The 15,286-nt window shown below is 48.3% G+C and overlaps 2 protein-coding genes across 3 annotated transcripts in view; both read right to left on the bottom strand.

The window, feature by feature from the left end:
- Positions 1 to 995, bottom strand: part of LOC136633184 (nucleoside diphosphate-linked moiety X motif 17-like) — a 36,441-nt gene extending 35,446 nt beyond the window's left edge. For both annotated transcript variants that reach the window (XR_010793240.1, XM_066608720.1), the window contains exon 1: positions 919 to 995. The gene's annotated coding sequence lies outside the window, so the exon portion shown is untranslated. The remainder of the gene's footprint in view (positions 1 to 918) is intronic.
- Positions 996 to 6,952: 5,957 nt separating this feature from the next.
- LOC136633182 (nucleoside diphosphate-linked moiety X motif 17-like) lies at positions 6,953 to 14,828 on the bottom strand. The gene is made up of 8 exons (XM_066608717.1): positions 14,628 to 14,828; positions 14,416 to 14,538; positions 14,065 to 14,248; positions 10,113 to 10,138; positions 9,899 to 9,991; positions 9,574 to 9,672; positions 9,323 to 9,459; positions 6,953 to 7,465 (listed from the first exon to the last, which is right to left on the bottom strand). Exons 1-8 carry the CDS (start codon positions 14,700 to 14,702, stop codon positions 7,300 to 7,302), a joined length of 903 nt encoding a protein of 300 aa, XP_066464814.1. The 5' UTR covers positions 14,703 to 14,828; the 3' UTR covers positions 6,953 to 7,299.
- Between the last annotated feature and the right edge of the window lie 458 nt (positions 14,829 to 15,286).

Here is a 15,286-nt window from a genome sequence, read left to right as displayed (position 1 = left end):
CAAGATACGAGGGGCCTTGCTGGGGCTTGCAGCTTAAGTTCATTGGCCAATGCACGAACTAACAACTCGCATTTATATTCAGCTTATCATCTGCTATTAGTGTTTGCATTGAGGCTGCTGTATGCTGTGTATTCTGGCTCTGTGTTTCCTGTGGTTCAGTCCCTGTCATGTGGCATGTGAATGCATCCTGTTCATGTGTGTGGCTCCTAGGATCAGCTAGGGCCCAGATCTGAAGACCGCTGGGCTGCCCTTATTGGGGCAATGTCCCCCTTAGGTAGGGCCTTGCCATTCCTCCCCTGTAGCGCAGGGTCAGTTTGCCAAAACCTGTGTGCGTACCTAGTCCCCCTCTTGGTTACGATCGTAACATAATGCCCCCCCTTTTGTAAGTGGGGGGGCATTATGTTAGTATGTTATGAGTATGTTATGTTTCTGAGTATGTTGTGCAACATCTATGTTATATGTTGATTCTTAGTATGTTCTATGTTATATGTGGTATGTTACGATCGTAACCAAGAGGGAGACTAGGTACGCACACAGAGAGGACTAGGTACGCACACAGGTTTCTGGCAAACTGACCCTGTGCTACAGGGAAGGAATGGCAAGGCCCTACCTAAGCGGGGACATTGCCCCAATAAGGGCAGCCCAGCAGTCTTCAGATCTGGGCCCTAGCTGATCCTAGGAGCCACACACATGAACAGGATGCATTCACATGCCACATGACAGGGACTGAATCACAGGATACACAGAGCCAGAATACACAGTATACAGCAGCCACAATGCAAACACTAATAGCAGATGATAAGCTGAATATAAATGCGACGTGTTAGTTTGTACATTGGCCAATGAACTTAAAGGGTTTCTGTCACTAAAAAAGAAAAATGCTTTACTTATCTATTCCTCCCTCATCAGTCTACTTACCAGATCTTCACCTCCCTCATCTTCTCCTGTCTCCTGCAGTCCAGGGGCTCACTTTAGCTCCAGCTGCCAGTTTCTGCTCCTTCCTGTGAGGTTACATACATTTGGTTGGCAGTCTTCCAATGTACATTACAGCACAGCTCACAGGCCAGCAGGAGGACTGCCTATCTTCTTCTGAGATTGTTCATGCGAGCTGTCTCTGAAAGAGATTACAATTCCTTCCTAGGCAGTGAAGCTACAGCACAGGGATGTGACCTTCACTGACCCAGCAGGAAGGAGTTTGTGATAAAGCAGCCTTCATAACAAGCTGGTCCCAGCCTGCAGTGAGCTGACCTGGGGCACTGGAGAAGCTCAACCAGGAGAAGATGTGATAAGGAGACAGACAGGGAAGGAATAGGTAAGTTTAGATAATTTTTCTTTTAATGACAAAACCCCTTTAAGCTACAAGCCCCAGCAAGGCCCCTCGTATCTTGCAGTCCCTACACTAGCAAGACACATCTACTAGAGGGCCCTAGGGGCCAACCTAGCGCAGACATAGCAAACAAACTCAGCAAACCAAGCACACAAAATAAACGTACAAACGGATATGAACAGCAAGGCACAGATCACACAGCAAACTGCAACAATACACAGATAGCAGGTCACACAGCAAGCTTACAGAGAACAGGTAACAGGACACATGTCACAGATACATCCAAACAGTACAAGACCAGCTTCAGACTGACCAGGAGCTGGGTTTATATGTGAGCACAGACCGAGGAGATTGGCTAGCAGGAAGAACCACACCCAGCCAGCTCAATCATTAACCCTGAGAGTGCTGTGCTGCTGGAAGCACAGTAGTACAACATGTCTCAGCAGCACACATAACACGTTCATTTTGGTCGCTATTCATTGGCCTTCCCTGCACCAGACTCTCCCCTCTCCAATCCATACTAAACACGGTAGCTAGGCTCATGTTTCTATCCAGCCGTTACTTAAGACGCCTCTGCACTATGCCAGTCATTGCATTGGCTGCCCATCCACTGCAGAACTAAATTTAAACTCCGCACCCTCACCCACAAAGATACCCAAGGTGCCGCGCCATCGTACATCACTTCCCTCCTGTCCGTACACCACCCAGCCCACACACTCCGATCCACTAACACACTCAGACTAAACACCCCTTTAGTACGCACCTCACATGCTTGCTTCCAGGACTTCACCAGAGCTGCACCGGTCCTCTGGAAAGCTCTACCCCAAGGCATCCGGACAATCCCCCATGCACGAAACTTCAGGCACTCCCTAAAAATGCACCTCTTCAGGGAGGCATACCAAATCTCCTGGCCTAGTCCCCCTGCTCCTCCCTATAGCTCCCCACACCTTCCATGCTGCTTATCGTATATGACCTCTACCCCTGCACCTCCTTACCGCCCCCACCCAGTTTGCTTCTTAATAACGGATTTCCACATGTAATTCCCATACTGCCTGTGTTCCCCCATGCCTTATCCCCCCCCCCCCTTGTACCTCCTGTATCACCCCCACCCGGTTGGTTTCAAACGGATTGTATATCACATGTAATTGTTGTATTGTCTGTGTTCTCCCATGCCTGAAAGTGCTGCAAAATAAGTTGGCGCTATACAAATAAAGATTATTATTAATTGGAAGAACAATGTGAAAAAATATGTTGTCTCCTGTGTAACGTGTGCATGAAAAAGACACAAATCTCCTCCGTTAGAACTTCAACCACTTCCAGGCCTTGGGGATCAATATCAATGCATTTTATTGTGGGTCTCCCCCTTGGAAGGAAATGACTACCATCCTTGTTATGGTGGACCAACTCACAAAAATGGCCCATTTTATTCCCATCAAAGAGATTCCCACTGCGAAACAAACTGCGGAATAGATGATCAAGGAGATATTTATACTACGTGCCATTCCTGATACCGTAGTTTCTGATAGAGGTGTTCAGATTACCTCAAAATTTTGGAAAAGCTTCTGTCTGGCCCTAGAGATTACTATCAAGTTGTCTTCCACTTTTCATCCTCACCACCAGACTCTTGAGCAATGCCTCCGCAATTTTATTTCCTACCTCCAGGATGATTGGGTGGATTACTTGTCAACAGCAGAATTTGCCTATAATAACTCTAAGCATAGTTCTACGTTTGGTCTACATCCGGTGTTCATTCCCGATCTTCTGGTGAATACTAGCACTTACAGGCTAATTATGTTACTGGAAACGCTAGGTGAAGCCCAGGAATGTTATGAGGGCGCAGCAGATAGACACCGCAAAGCTCCCACAACCTTCCAGGTTGGAGATAAGGCTTGGCTGTATACCAGAACTCTGAGGCCTTAGTCACACGGGCGTTTTTTCACGCGATTTGCGGATCGCATGACGGATGCGCATCCGCAAATCGCGTGACCGCTGCGCGCAAGTCACCCGCAAATCGCCCGAAAATCTGCTCCTAGCCGCGTTTCATTAGGAACTCACCTTCTCCCGGCAGCCGGAGCTCCGCGCGGCCGTCCTGCAGTGGGTATGAAGGGGGTGTGAGTCAGACCTGCCCCCTGATTTGCTCAGCGCTGAGCCAATCAGAGGCATGTCTCACTCACACCCATTCATGAATTCATGAATGGATGTGAGTCAGACCTGCCCCTGATTGGCTCAGCGCTGAGAGGCAGCAGTCACTCACCCATTCATGAATTCATGAATGGGTGTGTGAGTGAAACCTGCCTCTGATTGGTCAGGGCTGTGACCAATCAGAGGCAGATCATTCAGCAGGCGGGGATTTTAAAGCCCCGCCGGCTGAATAGTGCCGAGAAGCAGTTCAGGAGAACTGACAGCGGCCGCTGCTGGACTCTGGCTGCAGCGGAAAGGTGAGTATACAATTTTTTTTTATTTTAACACATTTTAGGATGAATTGCAGGGAAGGGCTTATATATTTAAGCCCTTCCCGACAATTCACCCCGCGCACGCCGGCAGCGCATTGCTTTCAATGGAGCGGCTGTATTGCCGGCTCCATTGAATTCAATGGGCAAACATCGTTCTTCTCTGCCACAGCTGTTACAGCTGTGGCAGAGAAGAATGATTTGTCTTCTATATGTTCTCAATGGGGTCGGCGCTGCTGCTGCCGGCCCCATTGAGCGCATATACAGAAGAGAACAGGAATCGCAGATCGCAGATAGGTGCGATCTGCAATTTCTGTTCTATAATTTATCGGACGAGCACATAAAAAGCGCTCATGTGTCCGATACCATTGCAAAGCAATGGTTTTATAAAATCGCCGGACGCATGCGCATGTGCAAATCGCGGCAAAAAACGCCCGTCTGACTAAGGCCTGAGGATGCATTTGCCCTCTCCCAAATTGAGCAGAAAATGTATTGAACCTTAATGGGTTGCTGTGAAGGTTGGTCAGGGTGCCTTCCACTTGAAACCCCTTAGCAGTCTAAAGATCCATCCCGTATTTCACATGGCGCTGCTCAAGCCATTCATTGACAACAGTTTTCCGGGAAATAGCCAGCCACTTCCCCCACCGCTTCGGGTCTAAGGGTGGAAGAGTTTGTGGTGGCCAAAATTCTGTACTAAAGAATGCACAGAGATAAACTGGAAAACCTTGTACAGTGGAAAGTTACAGCCCGGAAAGAAAATCTTGGGAGCCAGACCAGAATTTTCATGATTCCAAGTGAATTCCATTACAGGTACCCAGAAAAACCAGCCCCTGGTAGGAGGAGACTATTGTCAGGGTTTGAACCTTGGAACTCCTGTGCTCCAGGCAACGTCTCTCTCTAGTAAGCTATTCAGCCTGCTGGACACTCCCCTACCTAACCTTTCCCAGTTTCTTGCTCCTGATTAGCTCTACCCCGCACTGATTAGACACCCTATATAAGCCTGTCCCTGTGCCTCCCTCAGTGTGATTATTGTGTTCCCAGCCAGTAATCAAGCTCTCTCACCTGCTGCTCCTCCTGCTAACATACCTACCTATGTACTGACCTCTGGCTTCCCTGATTATGCTACCCACCTGCTTCTCGGACATTATAATCATTCGACAGAGACAGCAATATCAGATGATTTGAGTTTTTACTAGGCCTTCAGATGATTATTTCACATCGTGAGAGGTTTTATTTAATGACATACCCCGAGAACAGACAGATAAAGTAATGCATTCTGTTGCTCCCTGTTATCTGCCAGGTCAGGCTGATCACTACTTTGTCACATATCTCCAGAATCAGCTGGAAATGATCAACAATGACTTTTTAAAAATCATTTTATACGTAGCCACATCATTTCCCACAGGGAAATGTAGCTTGCAATACCTTTGTAGGCCTGTAGGTGGTGCTAGAGACTAGTGTAGGTTGCCCTCTACAGGCAGCAAATGTGTACCTCAACTTTATCTACTGATAGTTTCAGCTTCTTCCCTCAACGGTGCATATGAAGTGTATTTCAGGATGTATTTTACGTCCCTTCCCCGCTTTACATCGCCTTTCTACGTATATTATTTTCTGCTTGCCGCTTCCTTTCCGTGTATTTACAGGACGCTGTACAGAGATGAATGCCAATAGACGTCTATGTATTTTCATTTATATACAACTAGCTTACCCGTCGCGCATTGCTGCGAAGACAGACAGACATACATTCATTCGTTTTTATATATCTAGATAACAACCAATCACAGCGCAGCTTTCATGTTACCTCAGTCGTATAATATATAACAACCAATCACAGCGCAGCTTTCATGTTACCTTAGCAGTATAAAATATAACAACCAATCACAGCGCAGCTTTCATGTTACCTCAGCAGTAAGAGAAATAACAACCAATCACAGCGCAACTTTTATTCTGCCTCAGCAATATAAAAAATAGCAACCAATCACAGCGCAGCTTTCATGTTACCTCTGCGGTATTATATATAGCAACCAATCACAGCGCAGCTTTCATGTTACCTCAGTGGTATAATATATAACAACGAATCGCAGCGCAGCTTTCATGCAACCTTAGTAGTATAAGAAGTAGCCACCAATCACAGCACAGCTTTCATGTTACTTCAGCAGTATAAGAAATAGCAACCAATCACAGCACAGCTTTCATTGTACCTCAGCATTCTCAATATCCAGCAATTGTCTTGTGATATGTTCGGCGGATGCATCATTTTCTGGTTGAACACACATCCCGTTGGTCGTAATGCCTTTTGCTTTCGTGCTTGAGATGGAAATCAAACGATCTTTGTCTGGGGGGCATAACTGTCGACGATGCTCGCACGCACGCCACCTATCGTAGGATAGATGTACTATGCCAGGTACCTTCCCAGGAGTGTACTCAGTAACTTCCCAAAGTCTCATGGCAATTGGATGAATGGTGTAGTAATGCATAAAGGACAGACAGACAGACAGACATACATTCATTTTTATATATATAGATGACATCAGGAAGTGAGAGAATTAGATTCCATATGTAAAATTTGGACGCTAATTCTTTGGCGCTTACAATTGAATAATTGAGTTGGGACCTATTAACTTTTCCTACTTATGACATAATCAATGCTCGTGCCAAATTTCATGTTTCTACAACATCGGGAAGTGAGAGAATTAGTGGCAATGATGGAAATCGAACGATCTACGTAGGGGGGGGGGGCGTAACTGTCGACGGCGCTCGCACGCGCGCCATTTATCATAGTATAAATGTACTATGCCTATAATCTTCCCAGGGGTGTACTCAACAACTTCCCAAAGTTTCATGGCGATCGGATGAATGGTGTAGTAGCGCATAAAGGACAAACAGACACGCAGACAGACAGACAGACATTCAATTTTATATATATAGAAGACTGCCCTGCTTTTTGCAAAGTGTGCGTTCCCTTCAGGGTGAGGAAACGAGAGCCGCCTCTACAGCATATTTCACCTCTCTTTCCTGGGGCTGAAGGGTTAATGCCTAGGTCATACTAGAATCGCCATCATCTGCATATTTATCTGTTTAAGTCTATAATGTACTTGTATTTAGCCTCTTTCGTACTCGCTGACAGGGCTGGTGGAGGCGACGCCATTCTTCCACAGAGACAAGAAAACAAAAATTCTTTCAAAATGGGAATAAACCTCTTTCATTTATTCAATGCTGGTCTTGTCATGTGTGCCGAGGCCTCTGGGGGCGCTGTGCACTACAGTGGCTGGTCTTGCCCTGTGGACCAAGGCCTCTGTGAGTGCAGTGCAGTACAGTGGCTGGTCTTGTCATGTGTGCTGAGGCCTCTGGAGGCACTGTGCACGACAGTGGCTGATCTTGCCATGTGGGCCAAGGCCTGCATGGGCGCTGTGCACTACAGTGGACCTCATGTGGACTGAGGCCTTTGGGGGCGCTGTGATGGGCAGCATATCTGCTGGTAAGTCTGTTTTATGGTCTTGCACTATGTGCTGGAGGAAATGTCTACCTCCCCTCTTCTCGTCGCAGGGTTTCCAGCCACAATTCAAGCGCGTACTTAGTACCAGTGCTGACGCGTTCTACATCTTCACCAGTTTCAGGCGCCGTGTTGAGAAGTGTGGACAGTGCGAGATCCTTCTGGGTTAGTGATCTACCGCTAACTTCTGTGATCCTAGAAGGACAAGAGAACCCCGACATTAGTGACCTGGCATTTGCAGAACATTACTCTGCCTCAGCTACCCCCCTGACAGATACAGGTGCAAGAACAAGTAAATGAACCCTTGAATTTAATACCCTGTAGATACCCTAACTGCAGTCACCTGCACCAACTATCTTCTGGAGCTGAAAATATGATTTGTACAACATTGAGGAGGAATTTTGGACTGTTCCTCCATGCAAATATGTTTTAGTTCATCAATATTTCTGGGATGCCTTGCATGCACAGCCCTCTTGAGCTCACATCACAGCATCTCTATCAGCTTAAAGACAGGACTGTGACTCAGCCATGTCAGAACACAAATTGTCATCTTCCCCCATTCTTCAGGTGATTAATTGGGTTATCGTCCTCTTACATTACCAAACATCACTTCAGCTTGAGGTCGTGGACGGCCCTTACATCCTCCTGTGAGGTGTTCTGATCCACCTTAGAAGTCATGGTTCCCTCAATGACAGCAAGATGCCCAGGCTCTCCCGAAACGTGATGCTCCCTCTGCCAGGCTTCACTGTGGGATGAGGTCTTGCTGTTGCTGTCCAGCGGTTTTCCCATCAAACAGTGTGATGCATTTCTACTAAAGGGATTGTACCAAGATTTCAAGTTCTCCCCCTCCACAGGATGGCTACAGGTTAGGTGATAACATGCTGAGTTGTGGATGTCTTACTGCTGCAACCCCTGCCGATCTGAAGAACAAGAGTCCAGTGGCCCCGTCCTCACTGTGGGATTACTGCACCCCCACCCCCACCCCCCCTCCTCAACACGCGCGCGCGCGCACGCACGCACGCACGCAAGCACACACACACAGGAGGAGAATAAATGGAGTGCTGTTTGTGCAAGCAGGCTGACGCTCTATTCACTTTCAGTGGGACTGGAGATGGCTGAGGGGCAAGTAGTCATGGAAATTAATGGATCGTTAACTGCGCATGCTTCGCCAGCTCTCTATTAATTCTGACATCACAGCGGAGTGGAGAAACAAGCCCCACAGTGCCAGGCAGAATAGGACACAAGAGTCCCATCCTGGAGATCAGTGGGGGTCTTGGCAAGTTATCACTCGTCCCCTGCAGAAAGAATAACTTGAAATTTTGGTACAACCCCTTTAAAACTTCCCTAAACATCACACTGACAATAGATCTGTCAGTAACCAGGGTGTATATGCCTTTATTTAATTGGCAAAGCCCCTGTAACAGCGACACTGCCATCATATCTCCCTAATGGAAACACTTTTTTCCTTATTAACACTTAGAGAAGTTATTACCACTGAGGTTCACTTAGGCTGGGTTCACACAGATCGAATTTGCCGTGGAAACGTTGCGGCAAGTGCCCCTGCAGCCGCTAATCCCGGGATTAGCCAGCCATGTGGACGAGATCTGTGAAAAATCTCATCCATGCAGGATGGCCAATCTGTCGTGCCAAAGCTGGCACTGCAGCACGTATTCCCCAGCCGCAGCATGTCAATTTTTTTTTTCCATTGCGGACGCACTCTCCTCTATAGGAGCGCCCGCCGCAACAGAAAAGCGTACGGCCAAGCTGACCCAAAACCCGCATCTAAGTGCCGTGGGTTTTAAAGCGACGCTTTCCCGGTGGAAATCTTGTGGTTTTTCGCTGCGGCCAAACCGCGAGATTTCCGGCGGGAATCTGCCGCGTGAGAACCCAGCTTAACTTTTCCTTTCTGCACTGTGACTGATGAGCGGTACAGCTGTCTGTGTTGTCAGTTACCTTGTGTTTGTCTATTATTACAACTTAGATACAATGTTGTCTGGTTGTATTATTAACCAGTGCAGAAATCCAGGGAATACCCTTCAGCTATCCTCTTACGTTACTGAAGTCTGCAGTCCAGAATTCTTCCTCCCAGGATCCTTTGCACCTTCTCTGGTGGCCACAATCAGCTCTGTGACCTCCGGATCCAACCACACGCACGCGCTCACCTCCCGCTCGTCTGGGCGGAGCTTCTCCTGGTAATATACAATGATATAATATCCGCACTCTTATGTTATCTGCAGCGTCATAATAATGCCCAGAATTTTCTATTTGCCCCAACCCATAATTTTCCCCGTCTGGCCACCTACCTGCAGCTCTTGGTGGCTTTCATTAGATGAAACCAACAGGTAAGTGATGATATGATGGCGTGTGGGAAGTCCGCGGCTCAGTAATGGGGGGAATGCCGACTAAAAAAGAAAAGGACAAGATTAAAGCATTATTGTTACTGAAGAGACCAAGACTTCTGCAACTCTGTGAAGTGCGGGACAACACTGCTGCTCTTGGATCCGCTCGGTGTGGATAGAGCCCTTCTGCGCCGTACTGAGGCCATTTATACACTTCCCCTCTAGTATATATACCATGATATCATTGGGCGGCCATATTGTCAATGCTAGCCCCATCCCATATATTTACCTCCCACAATCCCAGAATGCTCCAGGGAAGGTTGGCGCCTTGCAGGTCTAACCCGGTCTCTTCCTGGAGTTCTCGCAGTCCGGCATCAAGGAGCTGTTATGGGGAGAGGATTCTGTGATCACTGATCGAAAGGGCCAGCCTTCTATACAGAGTACTTAGAGGGTTAACATACAGACTTTCAAGCGACACTCCCCCTCCTGCAGGTGCCACTTACCTGTTCTCCATCTTCCACATGACCGCCTGTGAAGAGAAGAAGAGACCGTGTCATCAGAACGCCTGGTCCTGGCTTTAGGGATTGGCGACTTTGGTCGTGCAACATCAAGGCTTCAAAAAGTCACATGACCAAAAAGTTTGGACACCTGATTCAGACTGCGGCCACACTATGACTTTGGTTGGGCCACATGAAGATTGCAGTGTTGCACACCCTTCTGGGGGTCGTGCTACAATCTGCAGCCTCATGTCAACGCCAAATGACCATCACAGAGAAGCTAAGGTGTTGGGTTTGGAGACGCAAGTCACATGCTACTTTGCCATCATGGACTGTTACATGCAACCTGTCTGGAACTTGGCGGTTTTTAAGACCTCAGCTACATTAACTTTACATAGCGCTGCCATCCACAGAAATACATTTAGCTGTCTGCAGCACTCATGGGACAGTCAGGCAGCTGCGAACGCTCCGAGACAGAAACTCCACAGCAAGTATGCTGGAAATCACTAAAAGCATGCGGATTTGGCTGCCGATTTTCTGGCAGATCTGCTATGGATTTTAACCCCAAATTCCACAGCATACGTAGGCGCGCTGTGGAAGATATCCACTCTACATGAATGAGGTCTTTTAAATCTCTCAATGAAGATTCCGCAGCCTTCCTGGCATTTGTGAAGCGTGTCTTAACCCATTCCAATCCACTGTCTGACGTCTGAAGACATTATGATTTAAGGCTGTACAGCTGCGATGTTGGAAAACATCCGTCGGGGTTCTCTTACTGTATATTGCCAGCCTCTCTGCTGTCGGAGCCTATCCAACATGTCACCTCATGCAGTACTGACTTCCGCCAGCAGATAGCGCCATTGTATAACGGCAGAAAAAGAGTAAGCCCCCTAGGAAAACCAGGATACAAATTGGATTGGAAAGGGTTAAAATCAAGCAGTAGAGTTACAAGACATTGCTGCGTCACGTGAGACTAAGGCAGGTTAACCGCTCGACAGAACTCCATACAAGTTTATTGGTCACAGGCTTCTCTGTGACCAAATCTGCGCTGTCGCTCTCACCTAGAAGTCGCACATAACTTGGTTGCAGTCCGGGACGACAAAGTCACCTGGAGTCAAATATCCAACTGCTTTACATTTTTTTTCTCGACTGTTGGCTCATGATGCCGCAGGCACCGTGTGGCCCTCACAGTTGTGCAGACAGCCATCATCCCCTTCCTATCAATCCTCCCTATCCGTATGTCTCCACTCCACTGATTTGCTGCGGATTTTGTTGAGGATCTGCAGCAGATTTCGCCCTCTCTGTTGAATTCAAATTGACTGGGTGAAATCTTCTGCAGATCTGCACCAAAATCTGCAGCAAATCAGCGATCTGTAAACATACCCAGAGCCTGAGCCTGAACTACTGATCACCCGTCCTCAGGATCAGTCAAGACTAGTTGATCAGCTGTTATTGTAGATGAAGTCAGAAGTGGATGGCTCCACACACGCTGCAGTGGCCCAGGTTGGTATTGCATTGAATTTAATGGAAGCTGCGAGCCTCCCGCCACTGACGAGCACCTACCACCAATCAACTACTGATGGCCCAGACATCCTGATTTAGGCGGGACAGTCCTATTTTGGGACTCTCTGTCCCGCTATCTCCAGGGTCCCAAGCGGGACAGCCATTGGTCCCGCTTTCAGGAAGCGGGGTCACCATGCAGGTGATTACCAGCAGGGGTGATGCGACCCCCGACTGGTAATCACTCAGTGGCACTGCTGCAGGTAGAACACACTGACACCGGGATCCTCCTCCCCTGACTTCTCCTCGCTGGTTCTGCAGGAAGACAGGAGAAGGGAGGAGGAGTCCACACACTTCCGTCCGCAGCAACGCTTTGAAGACCAAGAGGAGGTAAGTATATAGGTTTCACGAGGGGCTCTATTACTGCTGGGGCTACTGTGGGGGTCACTGTTACTACTGGGTACGATATAAAGGACACTATTAGTAAAAGTGTCACATTTATCAGCCCCACTAGCAATAGTATCACTACCGAGCCCACAGTGGGGGTCACGATCACTACTTGGGAGGCCACGATTACTACTGGTGCCACTGTGGAGGTTACGATTACTACTAGGGCCACTGAGGGGGTCACGATTACTACTAGGGCTACTGAGGAGATCACAATTACTACTGGGGCCACAGTAGGAGTCAATATTTCTACTAAGGCTGATATCGGGGACACTATTACAATGAGGCAACTGTGGGGGTCATTATTACTACTGGGACCACTGTGGGGGGTCACTATTACTACTGGGACCACTGTGGGGGGGTTACGATTACTACTAGGGTCACTGTGGGGGTCCCAATTACTACTGGGGCCACTGTGAAGGTCAGAATTAATACTGAACTCACTGTGGGGGCCACTATTACTACTGGGGCCAGCATAGGGGTTACTATTACTACTAGGGCCACTGTGGGTGTCAATATTACTACTAAGGCTGATATCGGGAACACTATTACAATGAGGCCACTGTGGGGGTCAATATTACTACTGGGGCCACTATTACTACTGGGGCCAATGTGGGGGTCACTATTACTACTGAGGTTACTCTTCATGTGGCAGCGTACCTCAAGCATGTTTACACGTGGCAAAAATAGTGAGGAACATCTACAGAAGAAATTTTCGCTGCAGGTACTGCAGCATTTCCGCATCCAAAAAAACAGTCAAAATCTGTATCATTGGTGCGGATTCTGACTAGAGATCAGCCGCACACTCCACAGCCGATTTCATACTATGGGGCGCTCCCCTAACCTCCTCCGATGGATTCCCAGGAAACGGAAGCCAGGGAGCGCTGACAGCGGGAAGCTTTCAGAGGAGGTAAGGAGTAGTACCGCATGAAATCAGCAGCAGATACACGGCTGATTTCTAGTCGGAATCCGCACTAATTGTACAGATTTTGACTGTTTTTTGGATGCAGAAATACTGCGGAATTTGCGCCCTGTCTCCTTTGAACCGGCCCAGTACTTTTTATAACAAAGGAGGTCAAAATCACAAGTTATGATAAGCCCCGCCCCTAACCACACCCCTTTGTCCAGATTTCACCTGGGAAAATTTGGTTACCTTACCTAAACTAATTACCTAAACATTCAGTTCTACAAACTATTTTAACTAAAGTGGGGGAAGGGTGGATGATAGTCTGGGAGATTGCTTGTACTCCTCCAGTCACATCCAAAGCTGCCTTCACAACTCTGCAGGCTTCCCATAATGCCCGTATAGTCACCAGTCTCAGGACGTCCATGTAAGCGGCTGAGAGCGGGGCTAGGGACGAGCATCAGAATTTTGGATGCAGCTTTGGATGTGACTGGAGGATAGGAAGTTAAAGTGACCCTCTGGTCCTGGACAAATAAAGATGGCGGCAGCGCTTCTCCGAATACCAGATGTACGCTGTGCGTTAGTATAAATCATCAGTCTAAGGCTACATTCACACGGAGCAATAAATTGTTCGCACAAGCGTGTGATGTCAGTCGTTCAGCTCCGCTGCACAATGAATGCGAATAACCGCTGTTCACGCGCAACGACCGCAAATGATGATTTTTACGCCTGCATAAAAAAACGACGAAGGAGAAGCGTGATCTTTGTTTGTCCAGGACTGGAGGGTCACTTTAAGGGCTCCTGCACACTTGCGTTTTCTTGCGCGTTTTTTCACGCGATTGTCAATGGGACTTTCTAATGTTAAAAACACATCGCAAGTTGGTGCTTTGCAATTTTTGTGCGACGCGTTTTTAACATTAGAAAGTCCCATTGACAACCGCGTGAAAAAACGCGCAAGAAAAACGCAAGTGTGCAAGAGCCCTAACTTGTACCTTCTACCTACATGCACCCATCCCCCACTGCATAAGTCATCACACCCCTTACAATAGGCTTATAAATCTTTGGCGCTGGCGATACAAGTAACGGTTCCACAATGGCGCTACAAACCTGGCGGCACCCAGATATTCGGAAAAATGTTAAGCGCCTTGGAGCGTCTTGTCAGAAGAATCCTTTTATTTCTGGACTGCAGTAAGACGACGACCCCCACGTCCACGCCGCGGCTCGCTACCTTCTCCGGGATACAAGCAGCGCGGTCTGCGCTCAGGTTCTTAATCGGACAGAAGGCCGGTCGCTGAAGGAGGAAACATGGAGAGAAGGCGGACGAGGGGTTAAACAATTCCAGAAAGCTGGGTGGTGATCATAGGAGCCAGCGCGGGCACCCAGCCTTCCTAGGCATGTGACCGGTCGCTGGTCACCAACGAGGCTGATATTTTCTCCCCCTCCCCAATGGTGACCCACCTGTAGCTCCACCATTCTGGAGCCGCTGAATGGCTGATCCGAGATGATGAAGCGGTTGTCATCCAGGCCGCAGTTGACCAGCGCTCGGTCGTGGCTCCCGCAGGCGTAGTGCCCGGTGATGTCCTGGAAATATACATATGGTCACCGCAGTGTTGGATGTTATGCCATCACCGTGACGCCCAGCCGCAGCGAGGACGGCGGACGCCACTTACCTGCAGGAACTTCGCACAATACAGCAGGGAATCTTGTTTGCGCAGATAAACCAGAACACGTTTTGCAGACTCCATATTGGATTGACATTGACCGGCCGAGGAAATGAGTCCGCTATATGGGGCGCAGCCTGGCGTACCGAACGGTCATCTACACATCCTGCACGGAGATGTCACCTGCACCCGGCAGAGGAAGTGCTGACAGCCCACAATCCCCAGCGAGGGTAGAGGGAAGGGCCATGGCGCCCTCTGCTGGGGAACACAAGTACTGCCGGTAACAATGATGTGAGGGCCGGACTCACAGAGCGTTTTACTGCGTGCGGAGCTGCAGCTTTATGCACGTTTGCCTGCGTTTTTATGCATCATGCACACAATTAAACGTCTTCTCCCCTACCGGGGGTATAGCGGTAAGGCATTGTACGCTGCGTTGTACCGCATTTTATTCCGTTTTTCCCGCACCCCATTAATTTCAATGGGCGATGTAGAACGATCCACAACGCTGAAAAATAGAACATACAGCGGTTGATTTAGTGCACATTAAAAGCGCTCGTCTGAGAGGCCGCATTGAAATGAGTGGAGGCTTAGTGCTGCATCTGAAACTATATTGAAAATGCTTGTGAGAGGCGTCAGGTCTTTGGCGCACTGGCGGTTTTTCATCTGTG

The sequence above is a fragment of the Eleutherodactylus coqui genome, chromosome 6 (assembly GCF_035609145.1).
Source record: "Eleutherodactylus coqui strain aEleCoq1 chromosome 6, aEleCoq1.hap1, whole genome shotgun sequence".
Classification (NCBI taxonomy): Eukaryota; Metazoa; Chordata; class Amphibia; order Anura; family Eleutherodactylidae; genus Eleutherodactylus; species Eleutherodactylus coqui.
Note: the sequence above shows the minus strand (reverse complement) of the source record. Positions and strands in the feature narration are given on the sequence as shown.